The sequence below is a fragment of the Pseudochaenichthys georgianus genome, chromosome 24, assembly GCF_902827115.2.
Source record: "Pseudochaenichthys georgianus chromosome 24, fPseGeo1.2, whole genome shotgun sequence".
In the NCBI taxonomy this organism is placed as follows: domain Eukaryota; kingdom Metazoa; phylum Chordata; class Actinopteri; order Perciformes; family Channichthyidae; genus Pseudochaenichthys; species Pseudochaenichthys georgianus.
In genome coordinates this window covers 7,546,667-7,567,283 of record NC_047526.1, presented here as the reverse complement: position 1 = coordinate 7,567,283, position 20,617 = coordinate 7,546,667, and the positions used below count along the sequence as shown (strand labels likewise).

The window sequence follows — 20,617 nt, the reverse complement described above, 5'->3', positions numbered from 1 at the left end:
GGACCCGGGGAGGCAAGTGACGCAGGAAAATCTCCGTGAATAAAATCCGGGGATCTTCCCCCCCTAGCAGATTTAGCATTTTCTCCATTAGCTGAGATGGCTTGCTGTCTCCCAGGCCTTGAATGTCAAGCAACTGGCGGGCCCTCTCCTTAGCAGATAAGCTAAATGTCTTAAGGAGGAGGGCCTTAATCGCCTCATATTTGCCATGATGTGGGGGGGCTGCGATGAATCCCACCAACCTGGACGACGTAGAGCTGCCCAGCGCTGCTACCACATGGTAGTATTTCAGGTCCCCGTCACGGACCTGTCGGCAGGCGAAGTGCACCTCCACATGTGCGAACCATGCCTCCGCGGCGTGCTCCCAGAATTCCGGCAGCTTTACGAACACATCGCGTTCAGCCATGCTCGTTAATTTTCCGGAAACTTTCTCGGAAACGTCGGGGTCACCAGTGTAGCGCCAGGAAAAGGGAGTCGGAGGCGGTGTATTCAGAATGGAGTTCCAATCTTTATTATCCATTAATTATAGAGAAGTCAACACATCGTCTGCACTGCTTAACGAGCTAGCAGGAATGGGGGCTAACTCTCCAGGTGTTCCCACTAAAGGGTCCGTGTGGCAACACAATAAGAGAGGTGAATTATGTCCAATAACGTGTCACCACAACAGTTGTATTATTATGCTGCTGTTTTTATTGTATTTTTGTAATATGGCACAACAATTTCTACCTTATCTTATCTTAACTTATCTTAAAATGTAAAGTTGTTCCGTTAATCTCAGCAGACAGGGTGCTGGTGAATGGATGTCTACTCCACTCAGCCAAAAGTCAAGTTGAGACCTTTTTGAAAATAATTGACGGTCTTAAGCTTGGCTCCGCCCCTTCACCAACCCCCGCTGCTCCTAAGAAACCCCCCGCAGGGCCTCGCAAGAAGGGCTCAACAGCGGCGGCCAACATGTTGCCCCCTTTGGTCCGGACCCCTCCAACAGCCAGACTAAAAGGGGAACTCAACCTGGGACGTTGCAAAACACCGTCAGTGCAGATGAATTCATCCATATACACCTGAACTAGTTTAGAACAAGCTGTGAACTTCATACAGAGGTATAATCATGCTCATTCGTGCATTCAGCAGAAAATAAATAGTTTGAAATGAAGCAGTAAGTGATTCGTTTGTCTCAGATTTCCCTGTATTTGTCCCTCCTAAGCCACTGTTCTGTCGCAGTGAGAATAACTATATTAATTTCAAAAATTACAACATAAATAAATACAATTATGTATTGTGACGAAGATAACTTCGTCACTATGGAATGACGGCTTCGAGCCGGGTAATATTACACTTTATTAGCGTGATTGCACAGTACAGTTGACATTATATATTTGCACATGATTTATACTAATTATTGAGGTAGTATTTTTTAACTGATTAAACCGTATTTATTGGAATGTCGTCTGGCAGGTTATGCTGGTGTAAGGATGACAGCGGTTGAGAGTAATCAGGGTTCAAATAATATGTTGATGTCTGTGGCTGATGATTGTGTGCACCTGGTGTCCTGTGTTGTCTCCTCCCCCCTCACCTGTGTCTTGTTAGTATATGTGTGTATTTAGGTGCTGTTTCCTTGTAACTGGCTGTGTGTGTGAGGTCCTTGTGGCTGCAGGATGTGTGCAAGGAGAACAGCAGGATTGAGGCTGTGAACTTTGTGTACATGATTTTAATAAATGCTCACGCCGGGTTATATTTTTGGACGTTCTGCCTCTGCCTCCTTGCTTGGTCTGGGCCGCTCAACGGTCAGTCTCACATGTATTTCTACATTTACATTCACTTACAGATATTTCTTTCTTTCTTGAATGCTAATGATGTGGGTGGTCTGAATGTAAAGGAGAAATACTCACTAATATATTTATCTATTCATGTCTTGTTTTATTTTCAACTATTATTATTATATATTTATTTTATTTATCCACTTATTTTTGTTATACAAATGCTGTACACACTGTGGTTTATCAGCCACTGTAGGAAAGGATTCATTTAGAGAGAAAAGCAAATGAATGAGAACCAGCAAAAGGTTTGCACACAGAGAATGAGCGGCTCCAGCAGAATGTGAAGACACACACCGAGCAGTTTATGTGGGAACAATCTGCCCAACCTGCCCATGGCTATTGTTCCAAAGAAAGAACTAATAACGGCTTTTCACATATGAGGATGAAAAGGCGAACTCACTGTGAGGGATTTAATTTGCAGATTATATTGTTGTGTATAATGCCGGAGCAAATATCTTGTATAATGATTTTGAACGGTCCAATAACAATAACATTGCAAATGCAGTCTTCTAAAGCTGCATTTGACACAAGGTGCTGAGTTCATAGCGCACCAACAGTGAAACCTGAGAGGAAGACTGTTTTTATTAAAGCTTCCATCATCTCATGTATTGTGTTTTTTATTCTCTCATTAACTGGGAAACATTGGAACAACCCTCATAATGCCCAACCTTTGAATAAAGAAAAATATACAAAATACATCACAACGGAACGGAAACACTAAAAAGTGATGCACACAGCTGGGACCCAGGCCCGGCTCTACGGGGGTGCATAAGGGTGCATTGCACCCTCAGTTGAGTCGTTATGCACCCTCATTTGAAAAACGAAAAGTGAAAAAAAAAAAAATGTAAAAGTGAAAAAATATATTACATATATAATAACAATAATAATAATTGTAATAATAACAATAAGAAGAAGAATATAGTCAATGATGGACATCAGAAAATCGTTAAAACAACCAGCCTTTATCGCCAGCAGTAACACTGCATCTACTGCAGGTAATGACAGTTCAGATCATGGGGACATTACGTTACCCGCGGCCACTGTCGTGGACACTAACGTCCTCCCGCCCGCCTCGCCCACGGAGGCGGAGCAGCCGCAGCCGTCTTCGTTGCCCCAAACACCACCACCCCTCAGCGGCCCGCAAGTGCCAGAGGACCTCGGCGAAACAGAGCCTGCCCAGGTATATTTAAAAAAGTACCCAACTCGCCTGTACAGTGGGGTAAGGTGCTCATTTAGCAGCTCATGGTTTCAAAACAGAGATTGGCTGGAATATTCATGTAAAAATATGCCATCTTCTGCTATGCATGTCGACATTTCGGTTCAAGTACATCAGATGCCTTCACCACAACTGTACCAGAGTACCAACCGCTGTCTCCTGGTACTCATCTGAGTAACTCACTCACTAAAAATGAAATACTATATGACAGTAAAACAAAAATACAGTTTAAAAGGGGAGTGATTTGTAAAATATTCATGTTTCATATGGGTGTTGAGAGGTATCCATAGATCTCTTAATTTTGCTCTCAAAGTGCACCAGATTGATGCTTTCAACTTCAATATTCAAAATGAAATCTTCCCGGGGGAGCATGCCCCCGGACCCCCCTAGAGGAGGTGAGGAACCCCTAGAGGAGGTGAGGACCCCCCTAGAGGGTGTTAGGTCCACTCCCCACTTATAAAAATAGCACTTTACCCCTGCACCCTCTCTAATCTCAGATGCACCCTGAGTAATTTTGTTCTGGAACCGGGCCTGCTGGGACCGGAGCACCTGTTGACATTCAGGGATAGCTAACCTAGCTAACCTAGTTTACCTAGTCAGATCGGAAGGAAAAAACGATCACATTGTTAAAATAAGCCAATAAAACTTCAATTTTAGATACGTTCCCAGTGAGCCATTTTATCATCATATAATAATAATAATAATAATAATAAATTGGATTTATATAGCGCTTTTATAATACCCAAAGACGCTTTACAATATGAGGGGGGGGGTAGATAGACTGGGGCAGGTAGACAACAGACTAAGAAAAAAACAACAAAAACGACAAAACAAAACACAGTGGCAGTCAGGAGGAGGTCGAAAATGAGTGGGGGGGTGTTTTACGGATAGAGAGAGGTGAAAAGATGGGTTTTGAGGCGGGACTGGAACAGAGTGAGGGACTCGGACTCACGGAGGTCTTGGGGGAGGGAGTTCCAGAGTTTTGGGGCAGCCACAGAGAAGGCTCTGTCTCCAAAGCTCCGGAGATTGGCAGTGGGGGTGGAAAGCAGGCCGGCCGAGGTGGATCTGAGGGTCCGGGGAGGATGGTAGGGGATGAGAAGGTCAGTGAGGTACGGGGGGGCCAGATGGTGGAGGGCTTTATAGGTAAGGACCAGGAGTTTGTAGTTGATGCGGTGAGTAACGGGAAGCCAGTGTAGTTCATTGAGGACCGGGGTGATATGGTGCCATGATTTAGTGTGGGTGAGAAGTCTGGCGGCTGCGTTCTGAACACGCTGGAGTCTACTGAGGGAGGTGGAGCTGATGCCGTATAGGAGGGAGTTACAGTAGTCGAGGCGGGAGGAGATGAAGGCGTGAATGAGTCGCTCAGCTGCGGGGCGGGTGAGATAGGGACGGATTTTGGCAATGTTGCGGAGATGGAAAAATGAGATTTTGACAACTTGGCGGATGTGGGAGTCAAGGGAGAGGGTGGGATCGAATATAACCCCGAGGTTGCGTGCCTGGGTTGAGGGGGAAACAGGGGTGCCATCGATGGTCAGTGTGAAGTTGGGGGTTTTACTGAGGGTGGATTTGGAGCCGATGAGGAGGAGTTCATATAATCCCCGGACATCAAACCCTCTGGTCTCAGCTGTGACCCCTAACAGCCACCATAGATTAGAGCTAAAACCAGACCATCATGTGCATAAAGCTGCACTGTAATAACAATAACTTATTTATTATCATCTTGTTTAGCCGTTTGTTTTTTATAACATGTTTAGAAACTGCTATTTATATTATATATTTCGGCCTAATCCACAACTACTTGCTGCCAGCTAGAGTAAAGAGGTAAGGGACTTGCTAGTTGTCGGCATGGTGGAGAATTGAACAGTTAAAGACTGAGATATTTCCCTCTGGTATCGGTGGAGACCAAAACAGAGCTAAAAGGAGTTTTTAAATTGAATACAAATATGCCTCCAAATACATTTTTTGTGTCTCATTGTGGCTTCACAAGTGAATAGCAAGTTAGCAACACAAGCTATTTGCTTTAGAAGATCATATTTCAGTCTAGTGCCAACAGCTTGTTCTGCTGCCCCCATGTGGCCAAACATCTATTTACATAGCTTTAATGACTTACAACCGTGCCGACAATAACAAATATAGGTCAAATATTGCCTAGAGGAAAAACTGTACTTTGGTAAATGACATGACAATAACATGTTGGAGAATGCTTGTAATAAAGATGTACAGCTCTGGAAAAAAATCCAAATTGTTCTTAAATCTCAATCTCTACCTGTATGGCAGCCATTCCATTCCAGTGTCTGTTGAATTCCAACACAGAGAAATGTGGTCAGGAGTTTATAGAATTAAAACGAAAATCTCCATTTGGTTGTTACACCAGCAAACTTCAAACACTTAATCAACATTTAATGTTAATTAGTGCTTGCCTTTTATAAGGCATCAAGATGAATAACAGGAAGTATTATGAGTCAACCGTTAAAACTAATTTGAACTTGTATGTTTATTATACCATAGGACGCAAATAACTAAGCCAAGAAACTCAGAAAGATAAATTACTTTTCTCTCAAAGTGAATTTATTTTTGTTTAAGTGTTTTAAACGTGTGTAAATCAGCAGCTATATATACATATCAACAAAGAAGAGACGGTTGTATCTGTGCCGCTCAAAGTGTCTGGTCTCATCTCTTCTTCTGCAGCCCTGTCAGCTGGGGGCGTTCAGGATGATAAACCAGGGCTGTATTCCCGATACTCCGGGGGTTTGCTGTACCAGCAGGTTAGCATGCTGGCTTCCTAACATCACTTGGCTGGAGACGTTGTGAGGAACCTCTTCACGGTTCGAAGGACTCTCCTGCTGCGAGGAGCGCTCCCCGGGGATGGGGATGGTCTTTAGCTCCTCCACGAAAGGAGTTGGGTCCTCCAGCACCTCATCAAACACCAGCCTCATCAGGTCGTCCACGTAATCTGTAAAACAATTCATTACATAGTTAGTTACATACCTGCTTTTCAATTATAATCTTCTGAATCTGTCTTCCTTGTACGTATTTGTGAGGTGATCAAAATCCCTTTGACCCCAAACACATGTTGAGTTACAGTTATTTTGCGAGGGGGCTAAAAGGCTTCATATTTTGGATGCATAGTACCCCTAAAACGATGCTGTTCGTACTCGGATGAGGGAAAGTCGGAGAGTGTGTGCTTGTGCTGTGTGTATTGTCAAGGAAGCGCACGCATCACACACCGCCTGTGGTAATGCCTCTGCAGTTATGTTGCTCCAATCACTGCCCGTCATCGTACATTTACAAACGTCAACGCTATATTCATTATCTGAATATTTCAATACCGTGAAACCTAGACTTTTCTAGTATTTTTATTTTTGCGAAAAACCCACTGCCCCGGCCCCCGCCATGTTACCATCAGCCTGCCGGGGGGGGGGGGGGGGGGGGGGGCGTATTTCAGAGTGAAAGGAGACGGCGATCGCTGAAGTTGAAGTTCATATTCTGAAAGGCAAGACTGTGTTCCAGACCATGCTCACAAACCTATAGAACACACTACAGGAAAAGAAAACCCCCAAAAGGAGAAGAGGGCCTCTTTAAAGAAAGCGGTGTTCGGACTCACTGTGTGTTGGCTCTGTTTTCACTGGCTTGGTGATGCATTCGCCCTTGAAGTCCTCGAGGATCACGACCTTGTAGACCACTTCACGGTTTGCATTTTCATTAAAATGCATGACTGCTAAGTACAACCTGCAAAATAGAGTCGCAAATTAGGATGAACAACAATTTGATTTTGCTGTTGCAATGTTTAGCCACTAATAGTTTGTTACCGGCACAACATCTCCATGAAAGGGAGAACCCCATTCTTCGGCACGAAGCGCTGGATGAGTCTGTGGAAGGCCTCCAGAGATGCAGTCTGGTTGTGATGACTCAGCTTCTCTACATCCCCCACTACTGTCTTGTTAACGAGGACTTTTTCCAATTTGTTGAGTGCAATTGAACCTTAGATTAAAAAGACAATCCATACCAATCAGTATTTCAAGAGATACGTGAAATGATTCTCGTGGGTGTTCTTTTTGGAGTCATATTATGAATACATACCTGGTTTGACATATTTACTTTCATCCCGGGACACTTTGACAGGATGCTCACACTTGGGGAAGATGGGGTCTGTGTGCACGTGGACATTTTGCACATGGTTCACCAGTGAAGTCCACTTGGCCACCTTCTCGTGCCCTGAAGTTGAGGACACTGCGGTCCAGTAGACGTGGTTCTTGATGCTGCGCAGCCAGTTCTTCAGCACCCCACAGTCCTTGCTCTGCGACAGTTTTTTAAGTTTCACGGACAAATCTGCAAGAATGTACACGTGTTAAACGAATATCCGAGGACAAAACGCACCGTGTACTTGATGAGGTATACAGTGATGAACATTGACCTTTCTCAAAGTGCCACACGTCGTAGAACTGTGTGATGTTGCGTTCGCTCAGAAACGTCTGGATCTGTGGACGGCGGTCTGTCACGATGTACTCCACTGGCAAACAGTTAGACTCCAGAACACCCAGGCAGCGCTTCAGCCCCTCCTTCTCCATGTGGATCCTACCTCCTACTTCATTGCTCTGGTGGCAAGAAGAAATAGGGCTGTCAATGTTAACGTGTTAACACATGCAATTCATCCGGAAACATTTACACGTTTAGAAAAATGAACGCAAATTAATAACATAACTAAGTTTGAGTCCTTCCGTAATTCCACAGGGATTGTCACTAGATTCAAGATTCAAGGCTTGATTGTCACATTAGCTACAGTGTAGATATGGCAATGAAACATCTAAGTCACATGCTCCTCCAGCAGTGCAACAAAATGAAAACTATGAATTGCATGTCCGTGAGAAGGCAAACAAAAGTGGAGTAATTGGCACAAGATACAGTTGCAAGAAAAAGTATGTGAACCCTTTGGATCCTCCACACATAGCGTTGTGTGTTCCTTCCAAACAACTCGGCTCTGGTTTCATCTGTCCACAGAATATTTTGCCAGTAGTGCTGTGGAACATCCAGGTGCTCTTTTGCAAACTTCAAACGTGCAGCCATGTTTTTTCTGGACAGCAGTGGCTTCCTCCCTGGTGTCCTCCATGAACTCCATTCTTGTTCAGTGTTTTACGTATCGTAGATTCGTCAACAGAGATGTTAGCATGAGCCAGAGATTTCTTTAAGTCTCTAGCTGACTCTCTAGGATTCTTCTTCACCTCATTGAGCATTCTGCGCTGTGCTCTTGCACTCATCTTTACAGGACGGCCACTCCTAGGGAGAGGAGCGACAGTGCTGAACTTTCTCCATGTATAGACTATTTGTCTTACCGTGGACTGATGAACATCAAGGCTTTCAGAGATACTTTTGGAACCCTTTCCAGCTTTATGCAAGTCAACCATTCTTACTCGAGGTCTTCTGAGAGCTCTTCTGAGCGAGGCATGGCTCACATCCGGCAATTTTTATAGGGCAGGGCAGCTTTAACCAACACCTCCAATCTCGTCTCATTGATTGGACTCCAGGTTGGCTGACTCCAGACTCCAATTAGCTCTTGGAGAAGTCTTTAGCCTCGGGGTTCACATACTTGTTCCACCCTGCACTGTGAATGTTTACGTGGTGTGTTCAATAAAAACATTAAAACATATCATTGTTTGTGTGGTATTAGTTGAAGCAGACTGTGTTTGTCTATTGTTGTGACTTAGATGAAGATCAGAACACATGTTATGACCAACTTATGCAGAAATCCAGGTCGTTCCAAAGGGTTCACAGACTTTTTCATGCAACTGTACAAGTATACACTGACTGGAGTACAAGTATACACTGACTGGAGTACACTGTGAGGCTACATACGCTTAAAGGGGCCCTATTCTGCTCATTTCCAGGTTATATCAGTATGTAGTGTCTCTACATGTCTCCATGCTTTAATGTTCACAAAGCTCTTTATTTTTCTCATACTGCCTGTGCTGCAGCAACTCTTTTCACCCTCTGTCTGAAACCAGAGCTGCTCTGATTGGTTAGCTGGCCGGCCCTGTGGTGATTGGGTAACTGTCAGAGATGACCCGCCTCTTAGCCTATCACGTACAATGTGTTTGAGCGCTAGAGAATAGCAGCACGCGTGTGACATAGTGATGTCACTATGTTACAGAAGTGAACAAAGGAGTCCGAATGTAGCCTTTACAGACCATTTACATACACACAAACCTATAACACACTACAGGAAAGGGAAAACCACAAAAAGGAGAATAGGGCCTCGTGAAATAAGCATTAAAAGAAAAATGCAGAAAATGGTAACACCTGAACGAGCTGCAGGTCCACAATGCGGTTGCTCTCCAGGTGCATCAGAGTGTAGCTGCCATACTTTTTCCCTGAAAACAACACGACAGACAATGGGAAGACTTTTAATGTACAAGTTGTTTGCTTTATTTTAAACAGACCTGTCACGTCTTTTTGGTCAGAGTATTGGCTTACCCGTTGTTTGCATATCTCCACCAACTGCGACCTTTCCACCCTGGTGTAGCTTCTGCAGGAGATTGTGCTGATCCACCTTCCACTTGTAGACAACAGCAGGCTCCAAGAAACTCCTAGCATGCTTCCTGAAGGTGTCATATGGAAAGATCTGGAGATGCATGGCCTTGCATATCTACGAAAAACATGAAAAAAAATTCAAAAAAAAGGTGCCCTGATTGAAATGTTCACATGCTAAAGGTGGCATTAGCAATACCTTTTCCAGTTGGGAGAAGCATGACCCGGTGAAATATGTGGCTGCTGAGATCTGGAGGTTTCCAACGGGGGTGCTCCCGACCACAGGCTGGCTCTGCCACCGTCTGGAGTAAGCGCAGTTCTGGCAGAGCTGGGTGAATGCCACGAACGTCCCCATCCGTCGCCGCAGGACTTCACAGCTCCTCTTACATACAGGACAGGTGTCGAACAGCTCTTTGAGGCAACTCTCAAAAACGATGTACTTGCAGTCGCTGTACGTGGGCCTAACACCAAACAGAAGAAATGAAGACGTTGGCTTAATATTTACAATATTGCCGTGCAAATACCTCCAAGGAATATTTCACTAAAATATTCAAACTTACGGCGTTTCGGATCCCTCTGTAACGGCAGAGCCAACAGGGCTGTACATTGCGTCCTTAGGCTCACTCTTGACCTCTCTGGTAGGGTCCCATACATCCTCTTCCTCCTCTTCTTCTTCCTCCTCCTCCATATCGTACTCCAACTCAAGACGAGGCCTCTTTCTTGGCCTCAAACCTGGTGTCTCTATAGATGTCGAGGGCAAATGGAAGTCTGGGTGACTGGAAAACGTTTCGTTGCCAACTCTGAGAGAGGACTCCGTTGTCTGGCTGCCTGTGAATGAAAGGGAAAAGACACAAACATGTCACTGCTATAACATTACTTCATGTTATTTCTGCTGGACCTTTTTTAAATCTCAAGTGCACTGAATATCAACGTATGACGCACATATAACTAACTTGTTTTACAGGTACTGCATCTTAAACACAAAAACCAAGTTACATACCTTTGCTTCTCACGTGCCTGTGCTTCAGAGTTCCCCAGGCCAGCTGTGTGCCGACCGTCACCTTTTTTGGAAGTATCAAAACCCTCGTGCCCACTGACATGGTTTGTGGAGCGTCAGTCTGGCATCCTACGTCATGGAATCTGGCTAAAGGTGCGATGATCTGATTTTATTAAAAGAAAGGGCAATTAGATACATCAAATACAAAACTAAAAAGCACATTAAGCTTGTGTTGCACAAACACTGCCCAGTCTTACATCAAGAACAACTACACTGCTTGTTAAGGCCAAAATGTCCCCTATTCCTGACCTCTGTAGTCAAGACACTATAAAAGACTACAATTCCCACGGCGCCAGCCTCTGAAGAGACAGAGATGGGAAACCTGTGCAAAAGATGCCGTAGAGACACAGTTTTTAACCGCTAAGGTATATTAGCTTACACAAAGTAAAAGAAAGAAAGAAGTCTAAGTTGTTTATTATTTTATTTGAGTTTTGACTCTTGTTTTGATTTGTTTGGCTATTTTCTTTGATGAAAGTATGTGAAAAGTGTATTATTTAATTGAGATTAAACGTGATTTGCATAGCATCAACACATCACCAGAAGCCAAACAAGTCATCACAACTGTAAGCAAAACAAATGAAGGAACGATCACACGTCAAAACTGTCTGTTTAAGGCGACTTGATAGAAAAAAAGGAAGGAAGTAGTGACACTGTTGTATCTGCAACGTTATAGTGAACCTAGTTTTAACATGGCACCAAGTAAAAGGACATCCAAGTTGCTGACCTGATTTTGGTCAGAAAAGTAAAGATTCTATGAAATTAGAACAGTTAATGATTGCATTTATAAAAGCTCCGGTGTGCAAGATTAACTGATGATATTCGAATGTGTTAGAGTGGTAGGCGTGGACTTTGGGGACCCATTGCTGACTTAGCAGGAAATAAACATTTTGATTATTTTGCCTCATGTTCCCACTCATCTGTTGGTTTAAATAACTCCATAGGAACACTTTGCTGCACATTCAGTGCGTGTGTGACGCTGTGATTGAGAAGCCTAACTCAAGAAAGTTACAGTAAGGACAAGAGACTGAGAAAGTAGATGTGTACGCCTGTTCAAAACAGTACCTCATTAACTCTTTAGTGTTCTTGTTGTCAGTTTAATATTTGTGTATGGCTATTTATCTGATGCCAAGTTGATTTAAGACCTGTTTATACCTTCATGCGGCCTATAAGTGAAACACACGTTGTTTACACACAGCTTGAAAGCAGCTAGCGGCAAGTTGTGATCTGCAGCGATCATGATGTATATTAAAGACTACACACCTGTTTGCCTTTCATGACAATGATACACATGACTACACTGTGCAGCACACATGTATCCACATAACCCCCTGCAGTTTGCCTACAGAGCAAACAGGTCCACAGACGACGCCATAGCCCTCACCATCCACACCGCCCTCTCACACCTGGACCAGAGGAACACTTATGTGAGAATGCTGTTCATTGATTACAGTTCAGCCTTCAACACCATTGTGCCCTCCAAGCTGGTCATCAAGCTCAGAGACCTAGGGCTCAACAGCGCCCTCTGTGACTGGATCCTGAACTTCCTGACGGGCAGACCCCAGGCAGTGCGGGTGGGAAACATCACATCCTCCACCCTGATCCTCAACACCGGAGCCCCTCAAGGCTGCGTGCTCGGCCCTCTCCTCTACTCCCTGTTCACTCACGACTGCGTGGCCACACATAGCTCCAACACCATCGTGAAGTTTGCTGATGACACGACCGCCATCGGCCAGTTTGAGCCTAAATCTCAGAGGTTTCAGGACTTTATTAAAGAAGCTGATGTGTGGATTAATTGTGATGAGCATTACAAAGAAATACCACAAGCCTGCAATGATGAAGTTTCTCATATGGACAGTGTATCTGTGGTGGCAAGATCCAGTAGAGTAAGCAGGGCTTCATTCGCTTCAACAGCATCCTCAGCACGACTAAGAGAGGAAGTAAAGCGTGCAGCTTTGGAAGCCAAGGCTGCCTCGCTAAAGCAAAGTTAAGCCTTGGCATTTAAGGAGGCACATCTTCGGGCTGAGAAAGAAGAACTGAAAATTAAAACAGCTTGAGCAGTGTCCAACACTAAAATTAAAATATATGAAGTGTATGACGCACAGGATAAGAGCGATGCAATGAACACGTATTTGGACAATGCAAACACACGGCAGAAAGAAGACACACAAGAACAAGCAGGACACAGCTATCCACTAGGGGTGTAACGGTATCCGTATTCGTCCCGTACCTTAGTTAATTACACATGTTAGACATTGCTCCGAAAGGTTCAGATTTTATTTTGTTTTATTTATTATTGTATTTATTTTATATTTTGACATCAGGAGATGTTATACAGTTCTGTATTGCCTTTTATTGATTGTGATTGAAACACTTTCTTATTATTTATTTTAATATGTTCAAGACATTCTTTTTAGTTGTACAGCTTATTTAACCTTTTTGTTTGACATCAGCCATTATAAATAATATGGCCATCTGAGTGTGTGTGTGTGTGTGTGTGTGTGTGTGTGTGTGTGTGTGTGTGTGTGTGTGTGTGTGTGTGTGTGTGTGTGTGTGTGTGTGTGTGTGTTACTGTTTGTGGTTTGTTTTTAACTGTGTAATACAGTTAATGATTCCAAATGTTAGAGTTCTAAACTTGCACGACTATTAAAAATAAATAACAGCAAAAACAATTATGCATTTGGGACTTTTTTTTGCTTTTCCTTGTTGTAGCGAAACGTGACCCCCAAACCGAGGTATGAACCCGAACCGTGACTTCTGTGAACCGTTACACCCCTACTATCCACTAATCCCAAGCAGTCATGTAAACCCCTCAAATAGGTCTATTTGGAGCTAGACCTAAAGCACCAAAGGCTCTGGACTCAAGTACATTAGCCAGTGGTGCACATCAGCGACAAAGTGACTATGAAAAGGACATATGCAAAGTAATCAAGAAGCAGACTGATATAACAGAAATGCTTGTGAAACATCAACAGCTCGCCCTTCTCCCACAGCGTGATATTCCTGTTTTTTATGGTGACTTGCTCGACTTCAGATCTTTTCTTAAGGCATTCCAACACACAGTCAGCTCCAGAACAGACAATGCTGCAGATAAGATGTACTTCCTGGAACAGTATACAAGAGGTGATCCTAAAGACATTGTAAAAAGCTGCCAGCACATGCTCCCCGACCGTGGTTTTCAGAGAGCCATGGACATGTTGGAAGACCGCGACGGCAACCCACTGAAGATTTCCACCGCTTTGATGGAAAAGGTGCTAAAATGGCCGCAAATAAAACCAGAGGACTCACAAGCACTCAACAAGTTTTCCCTATTCCTTTTAAGTTGCAGAAACGCCCTGGAGGATGTGGATTACATGGAGGAGCTGGATAACCCTACAAATATGAGAGTTATCATCTCAAAGTTACCCTATAAATTCATAGAAAGGTGGAAGGTGCTGGCAATCAAGATCCAAGAAAGGAGCAAGAGAAGAGTGAGATTCAAAGACCTGGTCAACTTTGTGGATAGACAAGCCAAAATCCTGGCTGACCCTCTCTTTGGTGACCTGCTGCCGAAGCCAAAAGCAGGAACGTTTTACAAATGGAGAAAAATACCAGGAGTGAAAGGATTAAAGGAAGCATCTTTGCAACCAGTGTGGCCACATCAACAGAGGAAGATAATTGCAAACCACTGACAGTAAATAGCAGGACGTCAGTAATGTTGCCTTCATGAAGCCATGTTTGTTCTGCAAAAACGACCACGCACTATTGGAGTGCCATCAGATTGCAGAACAACCTCATAAAGACAAGGTGGATTTTATATGGAAATCTGGACTATGTTTTGGATGCCTAGTTAAAGGGCACGTGAGTAAAGACTGCAAAAAGAGAATGACATGCCAAACATGTTCAGAAAGACACCCAAGCTTGCTGCACATTCACAAAAAAGACAATGTTTCCAATCATGCACGTGCAGAAAGCCAAGAGGCGGCCAGGTCAGACAACACAGCAGTTTCAAGTGCACTGGTGAGCGTAAACCAGGAGACTACTACCTGTGAAGGGGCCGCAGATAGATGTGTTCTTGCTATTCTTCCGGTCTACATCAAAGCAAAGAAAGGAAGCAAGCTTGTGAAAACCTACGCCTTCGTGGACCCTGGGAGCTCGGCAACATTTTGCACAGACTCTTTAGCAAGGCAGCTAAACCTGCGGGGAAAAGGAGTGCAGCTTGTCCTAACAACAATGAGCTCGACCAAACAAGTGAAAGGTTCTCTGCTGAGAGATTTGGAGGTCTGTGGAATCAAAGAAGATAACTTTATCAGCTTAAAAAAGGTTTTCACGCAAAAGAGCATCCCAGTAACAAAGGACCATATTCCTCTTCAGAAAGATATTGAAAAGTGGCCACACCTTCAGGAAGTAGAGCTGCCGTGCATCGCTGCTGAGATAGGACTCCTAATTGGAAATGGCGTGTATGAAGCTTTCGAGCCGTGGAAAGTCATTCACAGTCAGAACAACGGCCAATATGCCGTAAAGACGGTCCTTGGCTGGACTATTAACGGCCCGCTTAAAGAACAAGGCAGTGAGCCAGAGGACGGTGAGCAGCACCAAGTCACAATCAACCGGATTGCAGTAGAGACTGTGGAAAGGCTACTCATACAGCAATACAATGCAGACTTTCCTGATATATTTAGTTTGTTTTATGGAAAACCTATGTCAAGGGGTGTAGGTGGATTCCTCCTCCATAATTAAATGCAAACGCTGTTTGTTAGGAATATAATTGAGCTATTGTTAGCCATATTTTTGTTTGGAAATGACTCGTTATTATTATTAATTATAAGTCTTCCCGCCTTATAATTAGGGGCCGGAATTGAAAGAGCCATTTAGGCACATTATTTTATGGTAATGAATTATGGTTTGGTGAGCCAATTGAATATTCTTTAATTTAAATGAGCTGAATAACTATGAATTATTATTATACTGTTTTTGTAACGTTTTATCTTGCTTATGGACAGCTCTAGTTTTATGTTTTGTTATTATTTATAGAAAGCAGATTGTAGTAGCGTGCTCAGGTATAAATGACGCTGCCAGCATGACACAGCAGGAAGTTGGAAAAAGTTTTTGACCGCACACATCCGTATGACCGAGGGATCTTGTTTGTTTAAATACCGTGCAAATATTGCACGTCGGCCGCCAGCTGATCCATTGAACCTCTCAATAAAGCACCTGAATGGAACGAGCAAGTATCTGATTTCTTGAATATACGCGAGTCAATACTCGAACTCGCCTCCTAGATTAAGTGGCCTTTGAACATTCAATTTCTTTTGGACAATTGGCCACCACACCTATGTCTGTAATGAATATGTCTAGCGGTGTTGCATATTTTGAACTTAATTTGTGCACTGTGTTGATAAATATAAATAGGTTAATAAAATGTGCAATTAACACAACAAAGGTGATGTGGGAAGTAACTATGACATTTACTCAAGTAGTGTACAATTTTGAGATACTTGTACTTTACTTGAGTATTTCCATTTTATGCTACTTTGTACTTCAACCCCACTGCAATTCAGAGGTAAATCATGTACTTTTACTTACACTTATTTTATACGTTTAGTTACTTTGCAGACTTGAATTAATGATGTGAAACATAACCAAGTGTGAAATCAGACTTTAGTTCCACCTGGAGTAAATCCACAAGCTACCCTGCAGTCTACAAAGTCATTCAAACTAGCTGCTCCTTTACCAGCTTTGAGAACACTTTCATGATCAATCATTATAAAACATATCATATATATTATTCTGAAACGGACCAATCTGCACAATGAATACTTTTACTTTTGATACTTTAAGTATATATTTTTGCTAATACTTTCGTACTTTTACTTGAGTGACATTTTGAATGCAGAACTTTTACTTTTACTGTAACAGAGTATTCCTACACTTTGGTACTTTTACTCAAGTACAAGATCTGAGTACTTTTCCCACCTCTTCTTATGTAGGCTATTAAGTATGCAATTTGCAACACACTGAACACTCAACTTTGCCTCCTTATTACACTCACCCCTACTTTAGTGGGAACAATGAGTCTGCGTCTTTGATGCGCAGAGGCGGATGATGCGGGGATCAGAGTCCTGCATTGGGTCGGGTACCCGACGGGTGACCCGCAAAAAAAGTGATTCGCGGGTGGTATTTAAAAATAAAAATCCGGGTTCGGTTCTGGGTAAAACAAAGAAGATGCGGGTCGGGTCGCGGGTGTTGCATAATAAATATATTTAAATAATAATTTAATGTTTAAAGATTCCTCAGACCTCTCCCCCGCGGGACCGCGCATAATCATAACAACTGCACCGATATGGCTGAGGTGAAGCTCTCTGGCGGAGAATACAGCATTTTCAATAACACTTCCTCAAGAGTGAAACCCAACGTCTGGGAGGTGTCATCCTCGATGGAGGAAATAACCAACATCCCACGCTTTTTGAGACAAATACGCAACTGCGTGTGTTAATAATTGCACGTTTTCACTGCTCATAGGATATGCGGGTTCGGGTCGGTTTGCGGATCTTGTGCCGACGGGTCGGGTCGGTTTGCGGAACTAATTGGCAATGTGCGGGAGGCGGGGCGGGTTCGGTATTGCATGTCGTGGGTATGGGGCGGGAGCGGGTCTTGAAAATCAGACCCGTACAGGACTCTGGCGGGGATGCAATGTAGACAGGAATAAACGCAGATCATCCTCTGGCTGCAGCCTTGACCCGCACTTGCTTTTGATCAAAGTCAATGCGCAAAACCTGCACTTATACAGGTAGGTGGAGGTGAAGGGAATGAGCACTTTTACAGCCTTTTTGGCGAGTTGGGGGAACCCGGTCTCCACAGACAGCCAAAAGTGTGCAAGTGACACTTTATTCATCTTTTTCTCGTTCTTTTTTCCTCACGCTGCGCCTCCCCTGAAGCTCTCTGGCACCCCCCAGGGAGAAGCGCCTCCCACTTTGAAAACCGCTGCTCTAGTCTGGATGATAGGAAAGGAGGTTTCAAACTTCCTTTATAACCTCCTTTAGCTTAGGAACCACTGGACCTCCCTTTACGAAAGGAGAGGAGAAAATGCTGCCCCACAATGCCTTGCAGCCGCAGCATTTGCCACGGAAACAACCGATTATGACCGAGAAATTATATCATGAAAGTTACGTTGCTTATTAAAACGTATGTGGTAACTTGCCAAAGTGCTTTGTTTTGAACGTTCGTCATTATTATAATCAACAAGAGAAATATGAACGTTTTTACTGAAATGATCAAATAAAGTCAACATTTCAGTCTTCACTGAGCTGTGTGGAGTTTGTTCAACTTTTAAAAGATGTTTGAATGGTGATATACACAGTGATAGATGTTAAGGACTAACGTTTATAATAAATACATTTGTATTGATTTTAAGATATTTTCATAGTTCATACAATCATACGTATTGGGATCATTGGTATTAATGTGGACCGGAGGGAGAGGGTGACGAGCATAAGTTTCACTTTCCTTTTTTATTTCAATTCCAACTTTGGTCCTGAAGAATATGTTTCTCTGGTGTCCACGTTCATAAAGCAAAGCAACAGCATCAGAGCACGGTGCAGAGTCTAGATGAGTTTACAGTAGTCCCTCCTTCTTATTAAACATCCATGTTGTAGTCCGCTATAGAAAACTGTAGTTTCCCCACAGCAGCAGACGCACATTTATGACGTCCGCTGGCGCATCATAAACACGTCGGATAGTGAAAGTGCATTCGGATTCTCTAAAGTACCGCAGTCTCTTCTCCTAAATCCTTTTGAATTCTCCTATCCCTTAACCCCGCGACGTTTCACACAGAGGTCAAGGAATAGACGATAAGGATAGACGTTAGGAGCTGATTTGTGGACTATTCCTCCGCAACCGAGGAGGGGTAATTAATTAGTGAAATTAGAAAGGGCTAGGGAGAACATCCATGGAGGAGAAGCTATCAAAAGTGATCACTGGGTCCTCAAAGTCCACGCCCACCACACGTCTGTGTATCTTACACACCGGTGATAGTATCAACTTGTCTTACGTTAGCAAGTTAGCCAACATACATTGTGTGACATATTTTACTAAGGTGGTTTTGGTCGTATTGGTTGGCTATGAACTATGAAATGAGAACAGACACTGGGCAGGAACAACAGCACCAGAGTTATTATCAACTCAGCTAACGTTAGCAAGATAGCTAAGCTACATCTGACAAGAGACCGTATCATAAAAGCTTGTAACAATACACCGACGACACTAGAGCACATTTCAACATGTTGTGAACGGAAAAGAACACCGCTATATGTATAGAGTTGGTTGAAATAAAGCAGATAAGCACTACAGTTTGAACTTCATAACATTAGCTAGCAAATTAGCTGAGACTAGCACTGTGTTAGCAACTCCACAAGTAATATCAAAGATGACTTACAGGTTGTGGCACCGGATTGCCAGGGTCACCAAACAAAGTAGGCACTGCCCCGTATTTCATGTGTAAACGTTGCGAAAATCCGTTTACGAACTGTGTGTGGTTCATGAAGCAGTCGTCGGTGAAATGTTGGGAACACAATGATAGGTTCGGGTTGAACTGTGTGGGAATACTGATGAAAATGAATTGCAGCCATTTCTTCCTCAACTCCTCTTCCTTCGGTAGTCCAAACAAGGGGAGTTTCCGTTCGCAGCGCATGAAACAGCGTCTTCTCGACATGGTGTCGCAGTGTTGAGGAACCACTTGGGTTCTGCTCGGTCCGGTTCTGACGAGCTGGTGCTCGGGAGCAGGACGAGAGAAGCGTGAGGGGGATGGGGCTATGCAAATGAGTAACATAGTGATGTCACCACTCTATGGAATAACCATAGACTGAATATATAAAGGGAATAACACAAAGGACCATCAACGAGGCGTTTGGGGGGGTTCTGTGCATGATGTGGTTTCTGTATACGCCTACTGCCTGAATCTGCTTTATGGTTCACTTTCTTTGGTTAATTTGTTCTTTTTTAATTCAGTAGGTGAACCTATATGTTCATAAAATAGTGTGTGTGAGCATAACTGTGTGTGTTAAACTTTAAAGGAGCATTTTCAGCTCATATTTCATTTGTGCTTTTTTAGCATGTAGTGTGTGCTCAGTGTTTCAGTGTTGGTGCATGTGCTGCTGCCTGAATATGCTGAGTGAAGGGCAGGTTTTCCTATCAATAAAATGATTTGTTATACTAAATACCTTGGTTTCTAAGGTTATATTGTTCTGTTAACTTGCAAAATATATTGATTTTTTCTCTTGTATTTATTTGCATTGTATCTGATATTGAGGTAATCCGAAAGTAATCAGGTATCATTACTTGTATTGAGGTTACTGATTTATTATAAAAGTGAATAGAAATGTAACGGAATACATTTTTAAAGTAACCCTGCCAACCCTTTATATATTTCCATTCTTGAGTGATCACTGGTTCATATCAGCCTATCCTCAGCTTCACCACTTGATGGCAGTCTTTAACTTCCTTCCTCTCTCGCTGCATGGATTTATCATCACAGTTTGTCCTCTCAGCTTTCATAATAGGATGTTCCGCTGTCCAGAGGTGGGAGAAGTACTCAGATCTTGTACTTGAGTAAAAGTAGAAGTACTCAGATCTTGTACTTGAGTAAAAGTAGAAGTACTCAGATCTTGTACTTGAGTAAAAGTAGAAGTACTCAGATCTTGTACTTGAGTAAAAGTAGAAGTACCAGAGTGTAGGAATACTCTGTTACAAATAAAAGTCCTGCATTCAAAATGTTACTCAATTAAAAGTACAAAGGTATTATCATCAAAATATAGTTAAAGTAGCGACAGTACAAGTAGTGATTGTGCAGATTGGTCCATTTCAGAATAATATATATGATATGTTTTATAATGATTGATCATTAAAGTGTTCTCAAAGCTGGTAAAGGTGCAGCTAGTTTGAATGACTTTGTATACTGCAGGGTAGCTGGTGGATTTACTCAACACTTGATTATATTTCACATCATTCATCCACATCTGTAAAGTAACTAAAGGTATT

At 43.0% G+C, this 20,617-nt stretch overlaps 2 protein-coding genes across 5 annotated transcripts in view; one reads left to right on the top strand and one right to left on the bottom strand.

Annotated features, from left to right (window-relative positions):
* Window positions 1–20,617, top strand: part of LOC139433061 (uncharacterized) — a 42,735-nt gene that overhangs the window by 4,978 nt on the left and 17,140 nt on the right. The window contains exon 3 of one of the 4 annotated variants that reach the window (XM_071201937.1): window positions 779–1,088. The exons of 2 other annotated variants lie outside the window; for them this stretch is intronic. In XM_071201937.1, the coding sequence (XP_071058038.1) occupies window positions 779–793 (15 nt within the window). In that variant the 3' untranslated portion in view covers window positions 794–1,088. Of the gene's footprint in view, window positions 1–775; window positions 1,089–20,617 lie in introns of those variants that run through there. One more of the 4 variants, XM_071201936.1, reaches the window with a different exon arrangement.
* LOC117440305 (uncharacterized) lies at window positions 5,578–19,410 on the bottom strand. The gene is made up of 11 exons (XM_034076610.2): window positions 19,017–19,410; window positions 10,550–10,709; window positions 10,110–10,377; window positions 9,749–10,010; window positions 9,496–9,667; window positions 9,322–9,392; window positions 7,442–7,622; window positions 7,108–7,356; window positions 6,837–7,008; window positions 6,632–6,756; window positions 5,578–5,980 (listed from the first exon to the last, which is right to left on the bottom strand). Exons 1-11 carry the CDS (start codon window positions 19,407–19,409, stop codon window positions 5,721–5,723), a joined length of 2,313 nt encoding a protein of 770 aa, XP_033932501.1. The 5' UTR covers window position 19,410; the 3' UTR covers window positions 5,578–5,720.